The 19,839-nt window shown below is 36.1% G+C and overlaps 1 protein-coding gene across 2 annotated transcripts; it reads left to right on the top strand.

Moving 5' to 3' along the window:
• The first annotated feature begins 1,031 nt into the window (after positions 1 to 1,031).
• Positions 1,032 to 17,980, top strand: slc38a5a (solute carrier family 38 member 5a). Of its 2 annotated transcripts, none has more exons than XM_027167309.2 (16): positions 1,032 to 1,188; positions 6,641 to 6,771; positions 8,919 to 9,012; positions 9,879 to 9,994; positions 10,880 to 10,953; positions 11,071 to 11,163; positions 11,296 to 11,374; positions 12,694 to 12,776; positions 12,961 to 13,019; positions 13,159 to 13,314; positions 14,048 to 14,127; positions 14,415 to 14,515; positions 14,655 to 14,770; positions 15,229 to 15,373; positions 15,509 to 15,612; positions 16,017 to 17,980. In XM_027167309.2, the coding sequence occupies exons 2-16, from the start codon at positions 6,716 to 6,718 to the stop codon at positions 16,116 to 16,118; spliced, it is 1,458 nt and encodes a 485-aa protein (XP_027023110.1). In that variant the 5' UTR covers positions 1,032 to 1,188; positions 6,641 to 6,715; the 3' UTR covers positions 16,119 to 17,980. The 2 variants fall into 2 exon arrangements, with proteins under 2 accessions (XP_027023110.1, XP_047679000.1); XM_047823044.1 differs by lacking the exon at positions 1,032 to 1,188 and adding an exon at positions 5,006 to 5,130.
• The last annotated feature ends 1,859 nt before the right edge of the window (positions 17,981 to 19,839 follow it).

Genomic DNA, 19,839 nt, shown 5'->3' with positions numbered 1-19,839 from the left:
CAGTGCATGTGGACTGACAGAGGAAACTGGATTACCTGGAGGAAACACCCAAGAGAGAACATGCTAACTCCACATATAAGGAATGGAACCCCATCCCTGCAGGTGTGAGGCAAACATGCTAAGCCACCGTGTCTCCCTCCAACTCCACTTAACACCACTTATTAGGAATTGTATGGCGGTGATGCTCAGGGTGTGCTCAGGGTGACCTTGCATATGTTAAAAATGAACTTTATTTTGTGAAATATTTTTTCAACAGTTTTTCAGCACTTTCATTTCAGCATTCAAAAAAGTTTTCATTTATCTTAGGGGTCATTTCTTTCATCGGATTTCTTAGTGGCATTTAGACCTTAATTGAAACAGGGTTGAGGTGTATTTTTTGAGGGTTTGTGTGTGTGTGTGTGTGTGTGTGTGTGTGTGTGTGTGTGTGTGTGTGTGTGTGTGTGTGTGTGTGTGTGTGTGTGTGTGTGTGTGTGTGAATAGCATTCAATGCCCTGTATTTTTATAATGAAAAATGATGTATATAATAAAGGGAACATGATGTATTTTCCAAGTAACTTTTATCAGTCAGTATCACTGAAAATCGAAGGAAATGGTCTTCTTTACACAATGACTTCCTGTTAAAAAACAGACTTACCAAATATCTCAAATACTTTTACAAGGGTAAATTAGTTCAGTTAACATGATTAAGGCGTTTCCTGACCCACAACACAGGACGTTAAATTTATCAAACCCCTCTAAACAACACTAATTCAGTGTAAAGTGAAGTTATAGCTGACTGTAGGCTAAAATACGTGTAGGTTGTTGTAGAAGAACCTTTGAAAATGTCGTGTAATTTTACCTTATATACATATTTGTAAAAGTAATATTAGAGGGACACGATAAACAAACACCAAACGCGGAACCACCCGTTTCTAGACAACACGGTGTGGGAAAAACCCACTGAGGAGGAAAAAAATGACGTTTCCGACGCAGCAGCGTCAGTGTGACATAAAAAAACGTGGGCGGGGCTAACTGTCCGCGCGCTCTTTTTTCATCACTTTGCTTGAATTCTCTTCATCAAGTTCAAGTACATTCTCGTTCTCTCTCTCTCTCTCTCTCTCTCTCTCTCTCTCTCTCTCTCTCTCTCTCTCGCTCCATCCACTATCATTCATCCTGGTTCACTCTCCATCACCCAAACATCTAATAAAGGTAGGGACAGTCTGTTTATGCGTTTCTTTAACAGGTTAAACAAAAACAAAGCATTGTGCAGTTAAATAGTTTGTAATTATTATCTCAATACTTATGAGCATTATTATGATTGTTACTACTTTTAAAGCTAAATACATTTAGGAACTTGTTCACATGTCACTCTTACACGTCTCCAGTCTGATGGATTATTGTTTTTTGTTTGTTTGTTTTTTATGTTGATTTTCTGTTTATTGTAATATTTTCATATTCCGTGTGTGTAATGGTAAGCGCCACATTTTGGTGGATAAGATTCTCGTTTTTTGGATGATTGAATGCACGCGCTATCACTTCCGGAAAGATAACACGTGTGTAGCATTTCACGCGTATAAACACACACACACACGTTCATTTTACTATCCTTGTGAGGACATTTCACTGAAATAACTATTTCCTTTAATATAATTTTAACCTTAAATTTCTATCTATCTATCTATCTATCTATCTATCTATCTATCTATCTATCTATCTATCTATCTATCTATCTATCACATCTTGTTGATTTTCACTGTTGTAGCTTGTCATATCAGTTCCTGTGGATTTCCTTGCAATTTTGGTTAATGGTCTAGGTGGGAAAAAACATGTGCTCTCATTTATTATTCACTCTATTGTTATGTAATGTGTGTGAACAACAAGTTGTTAAGCAAATGTCTAATTATACACACAGATGTGTACTATATATATTCTTCTTTATATATTACTCGAATACAGATTGAAATATTTATGATCTACATGTTTAATATTATTAAATAATAACTCCAGCTTTTACTGTCAAACAAGTAATGTAATGTACTGTTGTAGAAAAAAGGAAAAGAAAATAAAGATCTGTTGTAGGACCATTATAATTTTCTCAGCGTGAAAGCCACGTGTGCTCAGTCGACTGTTTCCGCATTGACTCATGGAGAAAGAAGTCTCCACATCCTGCTTTCTGACATCAGAGAGCCATTAGGAAGCATTCCGTCATGCAGTTCTCTGATTAAAAAAAACACAAAAGAAACATGTGCTCCTCTGGGTACAGCCGGTGATGCAGTCTGTACAGTCACCTTCAGTTTCTTACACAAAAATGAATAAGAAATAGACGGTGGGTTATTTGTTAGAGCTCCATACATTGGTAACTTGGTGGCTCTAGGTGTTGAACTCACAACCTTCTGGCCAGTGTCTTAAACACTGAGCTACCCCATCCTATAGTTAACACCTGTAAATCTAGATTGGAAGTCTTATTTGCTCCCTTTGCATGGCTTACCTTCTAGAAATTTCTCCTTTATTTCTGAAGACATACAAACATTTAAATTGAAAACCTATTTTAAACAATGAAGTAGAGCTCACATAAAAAGTAATTGCATATATGTCTTCACTTATACGAGTCTAAAAGAAGAATCCTGTGCTTGCAATTTCAATAATTCAAGTAATTTTTCCCAAAAAAGCACAATCACAAAAAATCTATATAGGTTTTCGGTTTATTTCTGACTTTTAAATGGAGTCTTGAGTTTCAGAGCTTTGTAACAGTCTAAGGTAAAGCTGCAAATAAGGTTTCAGACATGTTACATTCCTCTATTACACGTCCAGCTACATTATTTTGAAAGACTTTTTTTTTATGAGGTTTCTAGCTGTTATAACATGATAACAGGAACAAACATTAAATACAACAATAATCAGATGAAAGTACTATGCTGTATTCTTTAATACATAAAAACTGGTAGTTTTGGCAAATTGCTGTGGTATTAGAGTGTGTGTGTGTGTGTGTGTGTGTGTGTGTGTGTGTGTGTGTGTGTGTGTGTGTGTGTGTGTGTGTGTGTGTGTGTGTGTGTGTGTCCCCGGAACAAAAGTTTACAGAAAGAGCCACGTCTACACAGCTGACCATACACACAAACCCAACCATTATTTGTAACTTTCATTTAACCACTGATTATACACTGTACCCAAGAAATGGCATAGTGTTGCAGTAATGTGGCATACAGTGCTGAGCATTGAGATCAATCACATCTATTAATTATCTATTATATTGTTATTATTCGGTTAATAATGAATCATCTGTATGATACTGATCCTATGCCGACAGTGAGACCCAGACTGTGTTTTAATACAGATGAGTTTTTATTACAGGTGGATAAGTGAGTAATAATATAGTACAGGGTGTGGGGTTATAGGAAATTCTTCAAGGACAAGATGGTTTGATTAAAAAAAGGGTTTTTATTAACAAGCTATAAGCCTAAAAGACACCAGTAGGAGTGTGAAACAATGGAGTCATTTCCTTTAATCTCATCTCTACCAATAGAGATCTTCATTATAAATCATATCATATATCATATCATCATATGTTATCACTTGGTCAGATTGAACTCCATTTTATTCATTATTACTTCAACCAGTTTTTTTTTTTTTTTGCACCTTACTTTAATATGGTCCCACAATGCATGACTTTTGCAATGTAAAACTGTAATGAAAAGAAAACTAAACCATAGAACAGCAGCCCCCTCCTTGAGAGCTACTTATCTTATGCTCACACACAGCAACCCGCATCAAAGCAAGCAGAGACTATAAGTTTTTTAATAAAAGTTGCGCCTCCTATTGTCAAATATATGACAGCGACCGTTAAAGCGACTAGTTGTGGCCGTGCAGCGATCATGATCTGTAACAAAGCGCTTCTCCTTCATCTCGTATGATAAGATGCATATACATATATATATATATATATATATATATATATATATATATATATATATATATATATATATATATATATATATACTGGGGAATTTTATATACAAATGCCAAATCTTCCTCAACAATGTTTCACACTCCAACAGCAAGAAAGTTGATTTGCTGGAACACCTAGTGGTGATTCATGGTGCAGTGACTTGCAGAGATAAAACCTCTGTGTATTCGAATGTAGCTTTACATCTATATACTCAAAAATATAATCATTAGAAAAATCAAAAAAAGAAAATAAATATGACACAAAATTAAACATGAATGAAAATTCATAATACATATTAAAATGAATAGTAATAAATATAAATTTCATACACATGCAACTGTAGCATACTCATTAGTAGTTCTCAAGAGTCAACTCATTCTTTTGTATTTACAGCTCTTATGAAATATGTGTTGTTGTTTTTTTTATAAAAATGCGAGTCTTCACCTAAGACACTTTATTTATCCTGACTGATAAATATTTGTGACAGAGATGAACTAAAATACAATAAGGTGATAAATTTATTGGTGGTTGAGGCTTGGAGTGTGTTTATGGCTTCACTGTACCAGATGTTCATGGTAACCTTCAAAATGTCTGATCTCTTAATCGCATTACAAATGCTCCACAGTCAACAGGATGAGCACACACACACACACCCACCCACACCCACACACACACACACACACACACACACACACACGGTTTTATACAACAAAACAAACACACACAAACACAGAGTAATATTCTTTATAGCTGTAGTTCACAGACAAAATCATTTGCATGCTTTTATGGCTACCCTGTATTTAAGTATCTAGTAACCAACACACAGACACACACACCTTCTTTCCACATGCGCTCGTATTAATCCTACTTCCTCCACCGCATTTGTGTAAAGATAGATACGAGATGAAACACTACACTGCTGTATAGAAGGTGACAGATGGCACAGTAACCTAAACAGTCCTGAGGATTTTAATTGAAACTCTTGAAACGCAAAAACAAAAGAAAGAAACACAGAAACAAAGAAAGAAAGAGCAGGAACGGAGCACCCAGCTGTGGGTTGTTCTTTCTCTTTGCATGAATCAGTTGTTCCTGGCAGGAGCGCTGTTGAGTGGTAGAGCAAGCATCAATACTGGTTGAGTCTTGCATCAGACAGGAGCCACGCGCACTCGAGACAGACGTGCTGCTGCATGTTCTCTACTCCTAGTGTGGTTAGTTGACATTTTCTTGCTTTACATTTTAACTTGAGCGTATATTTAAGAAAGAGAGAGCACTTGGTGTTAAAAATCCTGAAGAAAATGTTTTGTCTTTGTTTGATTTTATATGGATCTGCTTTAATGACAGTCAGTTAATGGTAGCAGAAAGACCTTTTACTTTTACTCTGAGCTCAGGATAGTTTTTGCAGAGTGAGGAATAAACTGCTTCATGGAATTGCTTTTTAAAAAAGAGATTTTCATTTCATTTGATCGAAAAATTAATAACTGCAGGATGTAAGATCTAGATTCATAGACTCTAAACAGATGAATTTTTACCTTCAGGATTATGAAAAGATGACTGAATGTTAGCATGTATTTGCTCTTTCTGTTATTATTCATATTTTTCCCGACGTGTGTGATTTTTAACACTCTGGATATAAGTTTTGCTTTCTTTTTATTTGGCTTCTAAATAATTAGAAACATCTCCTTCTTTAGTATCTCAGTGATATTATCTAAGGAATGCAGTATGACGCTCCAAGCAAAGCCCTGTGTCATACACTGTAAACGGAAAGGAACGAATGAGGAACCAGGACAGAGAAATACTCTGCCAAAAGCTGATTAATTCTGTCTGAGACTTTAAATTTCCTGAGAATTAAGCTTACAGTTGGTCCCTGTGTCCCAAATTCTTCATGAGAAGTGGCCACATGGGAACCAAGGTGCTTCCAGCTTACTAGTTTCTACATCTTGATCTTTGATCTAGCTCTTTGTTTATGTTTTTTTTTACACACCAGGATACACACGCACACAAACTCTAGGGCGTCCTTTTCAACCTAAGAAGGTGGAGCTTTACTTTATGGTCACTCGCATTTGCATTACCGGTAGTTCATGTAGAGTCTATTCTTTCTTTATTGTTGACAAATGATTAGGTGTAACTGTTTATTCAGACTGATCCATGTGTCAGAAATTAAACTGCACCTTATATCGAACGTTTGGCTGAATTACAGAATTTTACGGCACAAGCAATATGTTTAACTAGCTTGCCGTTCCAGGTGGTTCAAGCAAAGAGCCTAACAAGAAAGCAACCAGCATGTATGCAAATTTCTCATACACACTCATACATGATTAGTGATGATTAGTGATTAACTAATCACTCATACGTGATTAGTTAACGCTAAAACGTCCACGACATACATTATTTTCACTGCATGTTTACATTCCTTAAACACTCACACTACAGTGATTTGTTTGCATACATTACCTTTTTTTTTTTTTTTACTTCTCCAGCATCTTTAGCACCAATCCTCTGTTCAGCTAGTATACAGATCTCTAACCCCTTCTCACTATGCTCTAAGTATATTACATGTTTTTGTGAATGAGCACAAAGCTTATACGCCAATCCGTCTGGCTGTTGGGATATACATGCTTTTTCACTTTGTTCTGAAAATAAACAATGAGCATGTGTTTTAAACATCCTGTAGGCTTTTATTAAATTCTTGTTTTTTGTTTGTTTTTATATGTTTTCCAGATATCATTTTCAGATTTTGTCCTTACTTAGAGGAACGTGTTTACAGCCAAAGCATCTCTGTGCAAACACTACACCATGGAGCTCGACAAGATGGTGAACGGCCACTGCGAAAAAAGGGGCGAGGAGGATGGGTATGTTTTAAAGTTCAGCATGAAGATCTCAACAGAGATGAATTACCATCCTAAAGATATCAGAAGGTTGTAATGTTACATGATCATGGTTCAGTCTGTCTCATCATTTGACATTAAGCACTATTAAGCATAGCTCTCTACACGTTGACCTCAAAACTAACTTTATTGTAAAATTATCCCTTAGGGACTTGCACCGAAATAAAATTAACTGTGCACATGCTATCAATAGGCAGCTGGCTAATGAGTTTCACCTGAGGCTAATTAGTAACCATAGCAATGGTCATGTCCCCTTGTGGGCAGGTGTAGTATTACACCTAGCAGCTATGACTCAGCTAAAATCATACTGCTCCTACACACAGTGTGAAGATGCATATTACATTAATTATTCATAAAATGAGATAGTAATGAATTTAATCTGTTTTATGTAAGTTCTTCATATGAGACTAGATTAGATCATTGAAACGGGATTGTCACGGAATTATCATTTTTGTGTCTAACCCACAAAAGACATCTAAGCATGTTCTAGCACTTTTTAAAGGAGCAGTCTGTTAGTTTATACCTCTCTACTGACAGAAATACTATTATCAGATGTAATTAAACACTGACGAGCTTTCCAGTAGTAGTTCATACCAGTTTTTTATACGATACAAAGACAGTCAAAAGTCAAGAAATGGGTCGAGGTGAAATTATGGAGTTATAAAATAGGAAACATGTAGAAATATAGCACTGTCCTACTGTATGTAGGCTTTAAAATAAATATAGGTTTACAGTCTTTTGTCATTTATAGATTTACAGTTACTGCTTCCACTAAGAAGTTTACTTTACTACTAAACAATTCTAGTCTTAGAATGAACAATGTATACATCTTTAAATGGGAAAAGTGGGCAAATATTCAGCCAGGAACAAATACTTTCCCAAGTTCAGAAAACTTATGTCTGGTATGACAGTCAAATATCAACAAAGCATCGCTAATGTTGTCTCAATGAATTTTTTAAATGTTTACATGTAATTCATCATCATTACCTGTAGCTAGCTATCTAAAGCAACTAGCTTTGAGCAAGTAATCCTTATCTGAATTTGTGTGAATGTGTGTTTTTTGTTATTGTTCAGATAAAACTAGATAATTACTTTTGCATCAATTTCACATCTCTTTTAGCCACAATTCCCACATATATCATGTTTCTGTTCAAATTTCAGTGTGTCTACAGTTTCCATCTGTTGTAAGAGAAGACATATAAAGCATGTGATGTTTTCTTGAATAGATTTTAGCATAATCAGTTAGGAGAAGCCTGAGATCATATGTTGAGTTTGTAAGCCACAGCAATGTGTCCTTCCAAAAGATGAAATAAAATGTAGACAGACTTAATAAAATGTTTTGTAAATTAAACAATGCCTCCATAATTGAAAAAAATTATATCTGTTGGTAATTAGTTAGAAATATATTTTAGCTTGCTAGTTAATTTTAATGGCTTGATCAATGCTGATATTGATGGCATTGGGTATTAAGAAGACATACAGTATACCCATAAATACCCATAAAAGTGCAGCTACAGTGGCATCCATATGATGAAGCATGGTGGTGGCAGCATCATTCTATGGGGTGCTTCTCAGCATTGGGGATTAGGATATTGGTTCAGAATTGAGGGAAGGATGAATGTAAGTAGCCTTTGTAGAAGACCTGCTCTAGAGCGCATACAACCTCAGAGTGGGAGACGCTTCATATTTCAGTACAACCAGAAGAAGCTGCTTTAGGACATGTCTGAACCAATGTCCGGATCTTAACTCCCTGGAACATTTGTGGAGAGGTCTGGAGATCATGGTCCTGGTTTAAAGAGACTCACACGATCCAGGCTGATTGAGTTCGACAATATCTGCCAATGTTGAGGAAAAATTCAGTTTTTGCTTTTTTAATACAGTTGCAAATAATTTCAAAAATATTTTGTTGGATGCAATTAATCAATTAATGTAACTAATTTCTAATTAAAGCTATAATATTAAATGTACAAAAATGTTTTGGGAATCAAATACTTTGTGTAGTGAAAATTCTAAACATGATGAAATAATGTAGTAAAATGTGTCTGTTGTTCACCAAAAGTTGGAAGGAAACTTTTTTTTAAAAAGCATGCACACTTTGGTTTCATTCCTAGGTTTGATGCCCTAGAGAACATGCCAGAGAGAGAAGAGCTTCTAGACAAAAATACAGATGAGAAGAAAGAAGAGAAGAAAGGAGAGTTTACAGATGTAAGTTTTTCACATGTGCAAAGATTCTCATGTATTCTCTCACACTTGGCAGAGCGTTTGGAGGTGCTGATACTTTTGTCAGGGTGCCAACATTTACAGTTCAGCTGTAGCATTTATGATGCTTTTTTTTTACCCTGGTGTTATACAAGACTCGAGCAAACTACACTTTTCGGTTATCTCAACTGAAACAGCAGTCAGGCCAAAATTTGCCAAAACAGATTTGTTGGAGAGGAAAGAACACAGGATGTGAAAGACACATAGTTGCAGTTATTTTCACTTTATTTGGGTGAACGTTGACCAGCCTCGACTTTGGAAACCAACAGAAAACGAAAAGTGTTCAGTGATGTGTAAGGTTCAATGTGCTGTACATTTTCTTTCACTAAATATTGTATAGGATTTCATGGGTTGGCATTCTTCAGGGTGTCCCCATCATGTGCACCCAAGTCTCGTGGAATAGACTGCAGGTTTCTCTGGTACCCTGAGTGGGAAAAGCAGTACAGAAAATGGAATGGATGGATGTATATGTTGTAGAGGGTCTACTTCATAATTCCTTTTAATGTCTTGAGTTTTTTTTCTGTGTTTGGTTTGAATTCCTTTCATATCAGTAAGACTTTTTTATTTGAAGTCTGCAGTTATGTTTATCATGGTCATAAGACATCATACTGTGTAAGTGTAATTAGTGTGACTGCAAGAATGGATATTAATGACACTGCTGATATACTTTAATGTACCTCGTGATTTTGTGATGTCTTTTATGTCATTTTGTTTGGAAAAGCAGCACAAACTGGAAACTGCTGCTCATCTTGGAAACTGAATCTGAATGTAAGACTTGTCAATTCACTGTTGTTGTTGGTTTTTTTTTACAGTTTGTGGGGAAGACATCATTTGGGATGTCCATCTTTAATCTCAGTAATGCCATCATGGGCAGCGGTATTCTGGGTCTAGCGTATGCCATGTCCAACACTGGCATCATCCTCTTTGTGTGAGTCAAATCCTCATTTACAATGTGTGTATGATGTGTGTGAAATATTCTTTCATATCTGAAATAAGAACTTACAGTCATTGTACAGAATACATAGTGTGCAAATGCTTAAATAACAATTGAAAAACTGCAAGTGTGTATTGTTCTGTTTGTCTAAATTCTACATCAAAAAGTAAGAACATTTTTATTCCCAGTGCAATGAAAGATTGTTAGTGTGTGGAGTTGGGGTGCTTTTATATTTATATTTAAGTGATCCCTTGCCATCAAATTTGAGTCTCGGTTAAGTAAAGGTTGGACATCTGAGTGTGTGTGTGTCTGTGTGTGTGTAAGTATGTGTGTGTGTGAGGGAGAGAGAAAGAGAGCGACGGGAGGGAGGGACAGTTATGTGGGTTCTCTCCATGAAAAAGCATCTGCCTTAGATGTTTGTGTGTGTGTGTGAGTGAGTGTGTGACGTGTCGCTCCACACATACTCTAGTTACAAGATTTCCTTTTAAAGGCAAATGCCCTTAAATATCACTTCTAGTGAGAAACGAAAGAAAGCATTTCTGTTTTATTTTGTTTTGTTTTTAGTTTGTGAGCACATTTTCAGTAATGCACCATAAGATCACATCAAGATTCACAATACAGTCTCCACACTTGCAATTCTCTTAGATTCATTTCATTTGTCTGCTAACGGAACACAGTGTGGTGTGGCTCATGAAACAGCTCAGGTACAGATGATGCCTAAAGCTGCTAATGAGATTACAGGGAAGATTTATGTCTCACATTGTTGGTACATTTATTACAGAAAAGCTCTAATGTCAAAATAGATCAAAATCTAAATGGCCACATGGCTTGTTAACTCTTGTTCTAACTGATTTTCCCTTGTTTACTGCTTTTCTGTAGAATTCTAATCATCCTCATTGCTATTTTGTCTGCGTACTCCATCCACCTGCTGCTGAAGTGCGCTGGAGTGGTTGGTAAGACATCAGTCCTCAAATCCGTCTTTACACCAGTTACAGATCGTGTAATATTTCTGTGATTTTTTAATGAATTCTACAATATCATACCGTCACACAATTTCTTTGTTATTTTAGGGATTCGTGCATATGAACAGTTGGGTTTTCGTGCATTCGGATCAGTAGGCAAAATCATAGCAGCCTGCGTCATAACTATTCATAACATAGGAGGTGAGATTGAAGGAATTAAACATATGTGGAATTGTCAGCCTACCTAAGTAGTGATGCATGTCTACAGTATCTACTAGAATTTTCTCTTTTCACACAATGGTGCTTTTGTACTTTCTCCTTGTTGTTCTATAGCCATGTCCAGCTACCTCTTTATTGTGAAGACGGAGTTGCCAGCTGTTATTATAGGCCTAGTGGACAAACAGACAAACTCGTAAGAAGTTTTCTTTCTTCCATTTTTTCATTTATGTCATTGCCATGAAAAAAATGATGTGTTTAGACAAGGCGTGTCCAATCTTATCCAGATAGGGTAGGTGTGCGTGCTTGGTAACACGTAGTGGTAACACCACAATGTCTGTTGTTTGCCAAGATCAATTTATTAAACAGGTGGAATCAGGTTTGATTCCTGCTTCACTGGACTGAAAAATCTGCACCAACACCAATAGTCTTTTCTGGATATGAATATGATATTGGAATATTGAAGGGTTTTTTCACACCACTGCATTGTAACATTTGCAAACATTAACGTTTGGTGTTGTTTCTCATAACATACGTTCATTCATTGGCAGAAAAACAGTGAAAATGGTCAACAGACTTTGTTTGCATAGTTATCACCAAAATCCATACCAATACCTATAAATAAAAGATTAGATTATTATAAATAGATAGGTTTAAACATCCAGTGTTTATTTCCTATTTTTTATCATCAGTCCAAACATTTACAGCTTTATCCTTTGGCTCAGTTTGTGCCCCAGGGGTCAGTTTGGCAGCTTGCACCTGAAAAAAGATTTGACGCTCACTACCCATGATGCATGGATCATTTTTATACTTACACAAAAAATGAAAATTTAAATAGTGTATTTTTAACATTTTACACTTATTAGAAGGATGCTCTAAATACTTCCTGTTTTTTCTGTTTTCTTGGTAAAACGACAGGCTGCATTTTGTGTGTGTGTGTGTGTGTGTGTGTGTGTGTGTGTGTGTGTGTGTGTGTGTGTGTGTGTGTGTGAATGAGAGAGAGAAGAATCAGCTCAGTGTGTGTGTGTGTGTGTGTGTGTGAGAGAGAGAGAGAGAGGCTGGTGAGGGAATAAATGTATTGCTATATCGGAAGGGAGAACACCTTTATATCTATCGTTCCACAACTGTAAATTTATCTATACATATAAAATGTGTGACATGACCTTCATTAATAAAATATAACATAGAACTAGTAGTATAGAACTACTGGCAAATCGCTGTTGTATAACCTGAATAACACACACCCTTCTGTGTTGTAATACAACAATAATGCAGTTGTGGTAGCTTTGCTTACGTGTCATGCTGCATCACACCCTCTACTGTGGATGTATCTATCAATCTAGTGTTTCATGTTTCACAACATGTAGTAGTGTATGATGGTCAACAAATATGTTTCATGGTTTAATGAATCATATTACTATAAACTTATATCTAGTTCGCATGAAAATATTGTGCATGTATGTTTTGTTTTGTTTTTTTTTCTCAACCACCCTGCTGTTGTATGTGTCCTGTTAGAGAGTGGTATGTGAATGGAAGCTATCTCATCATCATCGTCAGTATCTGTATAATCTTACCGCTTGCCCTCATGCGCCATCTTGGTACGTCTACCATCTTTTTTCCTTCTTAATCATTCATTCCCCTATTATCACATTTCATAATCATACACACTTAGAGATACTTAAAGTGTTTAAATCCTTCATCTTACAGAAGGATTGACATGATGAACTATTTGATTTGGTTACTGGTGCTGTCATTTACATCATGCTGTAATATCACTTTCAGGGTATCTTGGCTACACCAGTGGTTTCTCGCTCACATGCATGTTTTTCTTCCTCATATCTGTGAGTCCACTTCATTTATCCAATCATCTCTCCACTCCTCCTCTGCAGTCTATTAAATAACCATCCTAAAAATGTTTGAACTGAAGTGCCTTTTTATGCAATTACTTCTAAATACATATCTTCTTTCATGGTCTTGTAGGTTATCTATAAGAAGTTTGTTACTGCGTGTTCATCTGAACACCCCAGCATCAGCACCAACACCACAAATATGACTCTTTATACCACTACACACAACCCTGATGACTACATGCACAACAGTACCTGTAAGGCGGAACTCATCACTCTCACACCACAGGTAAGATGTGCTTGTATTTTTTTCATCCAGAATGCTGAATTTAATCAGGATTTGACTGCAGAGTGGATTAGTATTGGTAGGAGCAGTGGCAATAGCAGTGGAAGTACTGTAAGATTTACAGATGTTGTAGTGGGAGATGTAGTAGTAATATTAAAACTGTTTTTAGTGGAGGTAATAGTTGTGGTAGAAGCAGACGTAGTTGTAGTGGTTGAGGTAGAAGTAGTACGTAGGTAGTAGACGGTAGTGAGAAATCTTTTACTGGTTGTAACAGCAGTGGTAGTAGAAGATGTAGTAATAGTGCTAATAGTAGTAGTGACTGAAGTATTAGCACTAGTAGTTGTAGTAGCAGTAGTAGGAGTAGGAGTAGTAATATTAGTACTGGTTGTAATAGCAGTGGTAGTAGAAGATGTAGTAGTGGTAGTAGCACTAATAATAGCAGTGGTAGTAGAAGATGTAATAGTGGTAGTAGCACTAATAATAGCAGTGGTAGTAGAAGATGTAGTAGTAGTGCTAATAGTAGTAATGATTGCAGTAGTAGCACTAATAGTAGTAGTAATAGTAGTGGTTGAAGTGGTATTAGTAATAGTAAATAGTAGTGGTTGTGATAGTGGCAGCAGTATTCATTGTATTGGTACACGTACGTAGTAGTGGCTGTTGACATGGTAGCACACTGGTGTTTTAGCCATGCTACACTGAAGTTGATGAGCTGTTATTCATTGTGTTATTCATGCAGGCTGCATATACCATTCCTATTCTGGCCTTCGCTTTTGTGTGTCACCCTGAAGTGCTGCCCATCTACACAGAATTGAAAAAGTAAGTCTGGGTCACGTATATGCACACTTACCACCTTAACAATGCACCTCTTCCATTTATTTCATCACACCTTACATTAAGCTTCTTGTACCTCCCATTGGTTTTAATACATCAGTGTTAAACCTGACATTAATAAACCATAATTAATCTTAACAAATGTCTTTACATAAGCATGAGTTATATCTTCACTGACTGTCCATTCAATCCATGACTAAACGGTTATGTTGGCTGCTAATGAATGTCTTTGATTTTGTCTGTGTATATATTCTGTCATTTATCTACACCAGACCAACTAAGCAGCGCATGCAGAAGGTGGCTAATATCTCCATCCTGTCCATGTTCATCATGTACCTACTAACTGCCATCTTTGGCTACCTCACTTTCTATGGTAAGCATATGCTAGTGCTGTAAGAGAAAATTATATATTCTGGGTTTATAAGTGAATATAGCCTCTAAATGTGCTGTTCACACTCTGAGACCTGTGTATGTGTGCGTGTGTGTGTGTGTGTGCATGTGTGTGTTTGCAGGTAATGTAAAAGATGAACTCCTGAAGAGCTACTCCACCAATGACACACTGATGCTGTGTGTACGCCTGGCTGTGTTGGTCGCTGTCACTCTCACTGTGCCTGTTGTTCTGTTCCCGGTAAAACACACACACACACACTCACACACACACACACACACACACACACACACACACACACACACACACACACACACACACACACACACACACACACACACACACACACACACACACACACACACACTCACACACACAAACACACACACACACACATAGACAGGCACACACACACACACGAACACACACGTTTTTCTAGAAATGTGAGGACCATCTATTAGCGTAATGATTAGTGTATGTAGATTAGATCTAGATTTAAGTTTTTTAAGAAAAGCTATAAACACAGTGTGTTTTTGATCACATTAAAACACTTAGATATGGAGATATCATTTAAATATGTGTACGCACTCTTTTCAGTATTTGAATGTATTATAATCTGAATGCTTTAAATATGAGACAACTCTATCATTTTTTTTGTTATAGCAGTATGCATTCGGTGTGTTTGTGTGTGTGTTCAGATCCGTCGTGCTGTGCAGCAGTTGTTTTTCAATAATAAACCGTTTCGCTGGGTTCGCCACATCGCCATCGCTGTCATTCTCCTCATATTTGTCAACATCCTCGTCATCTTCGTCCCTGACATCAGAGAGATATTTGGTGTCATTGGTAAGCTTATCCAGCATTTTATAACAGCACAAAGGCTGTGTTTAAAGACTGTTCATCCCTAACCCTAGAATTTTTAAAACAGTAATATTGATAATGTATCAGCACTAAAAACATTGTCAAACTTTTTTTTCCCAGGAGCCACATCAGCACCCAGTCTTATTTTTATACTTCCCGGAATATTCTACATCCGCATCATACCTGAAGAACAGGAACCACTGAAATCTCGGCCAAAGATCCAGGTAAATATAATATACAGCCAACTTAGTACTACAGACTACATTGGATGGAACAAGAATGAAGTCAAATGCACTCGTTTTTGACAGCACACAAATTTTTAACTGTATTGGATGTTCTATAAACACGACAAACATAAAGCATTTAAAGTCAGAATATAAAAAAACTTCGAAACATAAGAGCTGATATTTGTCAGAGTTGCATCTAATCAAGTGATTAAAAAATGAACTATCACAAATTTCACCATCACTGTGTTTTATCTGCAAACTCAAATCAGGTAAGTACAGTATAAATTCTAAGTGTTTCAGAAAATGTCACGAAACAAAGTGTCACCATGTACCGTGTCTTCTCACTCGCCTGAATTGTGTTTTAATGTTCTTATTTGTTTCTCTCTTTTTTTGTCCTTCAGGCAGCAATATTTGCAGCTTTGGGCTTCCTCTTCATGGTGATGAGCATGAGCTCCATCATCATCCAGTGGGTGACTGGGGGCAGTAGAGTGGGAGGACACTAACAGACATTAACACAGCAGTAACCAGTGCAGTAAAGATGCACACACAAGCACACACACTTTCCATCAGTTACCATCAAACAACTTGGACCTCGAAAACCGAGCATGCTGCAGAACAAAGCCCAAAGCAGCAACTGAGACATTGCTGTAAAACCTACTCTGTGAAGATTTTGCAGAAGGCTCGTGTCATCTTCTTATATAAGTATCCCATATTCTACCGCTGTTATAAATACTGGACCCGATGCCTGCCAGATGGATGGATGGATGGATGGATGTGTAGATGACAGCAGTAAGGAAAACATTCATTCAGGAATTCTCAGATTTTTTCAGTATCAGTTTAATTTCAGTGACTAATCAAAGGCTTCTATTGGAACTGTGAACAGAAACAACACTGATAAGCGCTCGAACACTGCCACACTGCCATCCTGACTGTGTATGCTCATGCTGGGAAATTTGTATTTTATGAATCTTACACATCTGAAATTCCAACATAAAGACCAAAGACAAATACTAGGGACCATATTACAAAAAACTACACAAGGTTGAAGTTAAAGATGGTGCGCAACTGAGCTAAAAAAAAAAATGTTAGACTAAAATAATATTAGTAGTCAAACAGTGAATAGAGTAGGCTTTCAGGGAGGATTACAAAAATGTCATATAAAATTAGTCATATCACATGAGAACTAATGCAAGTATAAAATATTGATTACAAAGGATGTGTTATATTTCTGGAGCTCCCACGTGTTTTACATCACAGCGGAATGTTTAAAGAAAAGTTTGACATTATGAGGTCATTGTTTTTGTTGTAAATTATTGCACAGCAAAGAAGATAGTTCTGAAAAGTGTGTGTTTTCAGTACATCTTAATGCACAGAAAGGCTGCAGATCTTATAAAGCGCTGAGTTTAATTTAGTTCCCGTGCATGCAGATGGATTTTCATGACTTTTATATTTGTAAATGCTGATTGTTTTCTTAGATTACTCATGAAGATCCCTCCTACTCCAACAATCTACAGTATAATTTCTGACTTAACTCATTTTTACTGCACACTCCTCTTGAAGTCATTTCAGGTTTTCTGACCTGCTTTGTGATAAATGATTTGCACTACTCGGTTACCTGGGTAGGTTTTAAATCATCGTTGGGTAATGCTTTATGTTAATAACACTTGACCACTATATATAGTAAGGATTATACATATATATGTATATTCCTTTTTTTTCACGTGCAGAAAGAAGTTACATGTAAAAATCTGGTTACCCCAAAAGTTAAAATAAACAAACAAGAACCACAGACATTTTGACAATTAAAAGCTGATCAAACTGAATTGATTAGCATTTCAGTTAGCATGTAGCTCCCTAACAGCTTCATCAAAGCTTGGAATTCTCATGTACCCTCTATGAACTTTGACAGAAGAAAGCATAGGGAAGATTAAAAACGTAAATATTAGCTTTCCAAGTAATTTTTGTAAGCATGTTTGTCAGATTTCAGCTGCAGTGACATCTAGTGGTTTCTTAAACCATCACACCGATGACTTCTGTTGTATTACACTCCTGTCACACACACAAAATTGTGCACTTTTATTTGTCAGCTCCTGGTTATTTTGTCAACACACACTGAAGATTCATGTCATCACCCATGTTTAGTTTTGTCTGTGTAACCAGTTTATGAAGTGCTGTGTACTGTAGGTCATGTGAGCAGTATTGACCCGTTCAACCAAAAAGTGTTGTCAACTTTTATAAAATTTGGGATGAAAATAATTTTATATAAATTTTGTGTAAATTTATGACAACAGGGACCATGAACAGGAACAAGAAGCATTTGTGTACAAAATTTGAAAATAAACATAAGTTATTTGTTATTTGTAAATACTTTTCATGCTGGGTCTGTATTTTGTAGTCAAACATTTCTGAAAAACAGATAATTTAAGAGAAGAAAAAAAAATCCATTTGAATGTTCAAAGTGCCTAAAGCAAAGCCGCTTATGTGAATATTCATTTATATATTTAACAAATATTTTGGGGGAAAAGATCTTGTGTATTTAGTTTATATGGTCATTATCATGTTGAATAAAGTTAAACTGAGCTAAAGAAGCTTTATCTTTATTTGGATTAGACAATTTTTCTCTCTCTTTTTTTTTTTTTTTTTAGTTTTGACAATTTCCTTAATCACAATGATTAGTTTATAAAGAGATGGTGTATATTTTAGGTATTCTGTCACGCAGCTCTTTAATCAGCCGATCAATATTGCAGTAGCACAGTGCAAAAGGTTACAGAAACAGGTGTGCTTTATGGGCTGCTTTGCGTATTTCATAAACAGCTGATCTCTTGGGATTTTCACACATAACAGTCACTCAAAACAGCCCATCTGCCACCAACAACCATGCCATGCAATGCTCAGAGGTCACACCGATACTGGTGTTTAAAAATTCTGATGTTAGGACAATATTTGGCATTGTGCTGCTGCAGGTATACATAATAAAGTGAGCAGTGCGTGTAGCTCTGTGTTATATGGATAGAACGGGGAAACAACAAGACGTGCTAAAACAGCGAAACTAAAGGAAGTAAACTCGTTAGACCACATCCTACTTTGTTTCTGTGAACTTATTGAACAGTTGATTGAATTTACAGACCTTTTTTCAATATTAAAGCAGAGAGTGAACAGAGTTAATTCAATATTGGAAAAAGCTAACTTTTTCATAATTATAAAAAAATGCAGTTTCTGTAGATTTGCACTCACTAACAAGTTCACGCAAACATATTTATCAACTAAATTCAAGCAGCATTTCACTTAAAATATAAGGTTTGTGGCATGCCAGCAGTTCAATGGCAGACCTGCCAAAATGTTATATACACATACTAGGTGTATTTTCTATATTTGCTGTATAATGTGTAAACACCTCTGGGCCGTAACTCTAACTAGCAAGCAACCAATTTAACGTTCAATCTTAGCTAACAACGAGCTCCTTCATAACTTTACTGTAACAGCATGAACTATAGCACAAAATAATATTTATTTAAAAAATATTATTTTGCATATGTGCATGAAAAGTTTCACCTATCATAATGGAGCTAATGCAGCAGAGATGTAGTGAAAAAAAGCTCACTGAATTTACTTCATTTCAAATTCGTACATTGGTTCAGTTGAGTCACATTAACATAGTTTTGTTCCTTCAACCAATATGATTTCAGAACACATTTGTAAAAAAAATAAATAAATAAATAAAAGCCTGGAATACAGTCAAACATACAAAAAGCAGAGGATCAAGCTCACAAAGAAACAATTCTACAGCAGACACGTTTACACGGCTCTATTTTACCATATATAGTTGAATTGCTTAAATGTAATTCTGTAGTTTTTGGTTCCTGGCAGTGTCACGATCCTCATGAAATTTCACACTGTTCAGTTCAATTCAATTTTAAAAATAAACCGCTTGGACATTGTCATTTTTCAGAACATAAGAAATATTACAAAATGTATAAAAAGTTTAACATTATACAGAGATTAATATAGTACAAAGAATCAAGATTAATATCGTACTTATATATAAATTTGTTTGTATTTATCCCCAATGAACAAGCCTGAGGTGAGTGAGGTGACTGTGACAAGGAAAAACTCCCTTAGATGGAAGAGGAAGAAACCTTGAGAGGAATCAGATTCAAAAGGGAACTTTATCCTCATTTGAGTGACACTGGAGGTTGTGATTATAAATTATTATAAACATCTGAA

Source organism: Tachysurus fulvidraco, chromosome 14 (assembly GCF_022655615.1).
Source record: "Tachysurus fulvidraco isolate hzauxx_2018 chromosome 14, HZAU_PFXX_2.0, whole genome shotgun sequence".
NCBI lineage: Eukaryota > Metazoa > Chordata > Actinopteri > Siluriformes > Bagridae > Tachysurus > Tachysurus fulvidraco.
The sequence above is the reverse complement of the archived record's forward strand: the minus strand, read 5'-3'. Positions and strand labels throughout refer to the sequence as shown.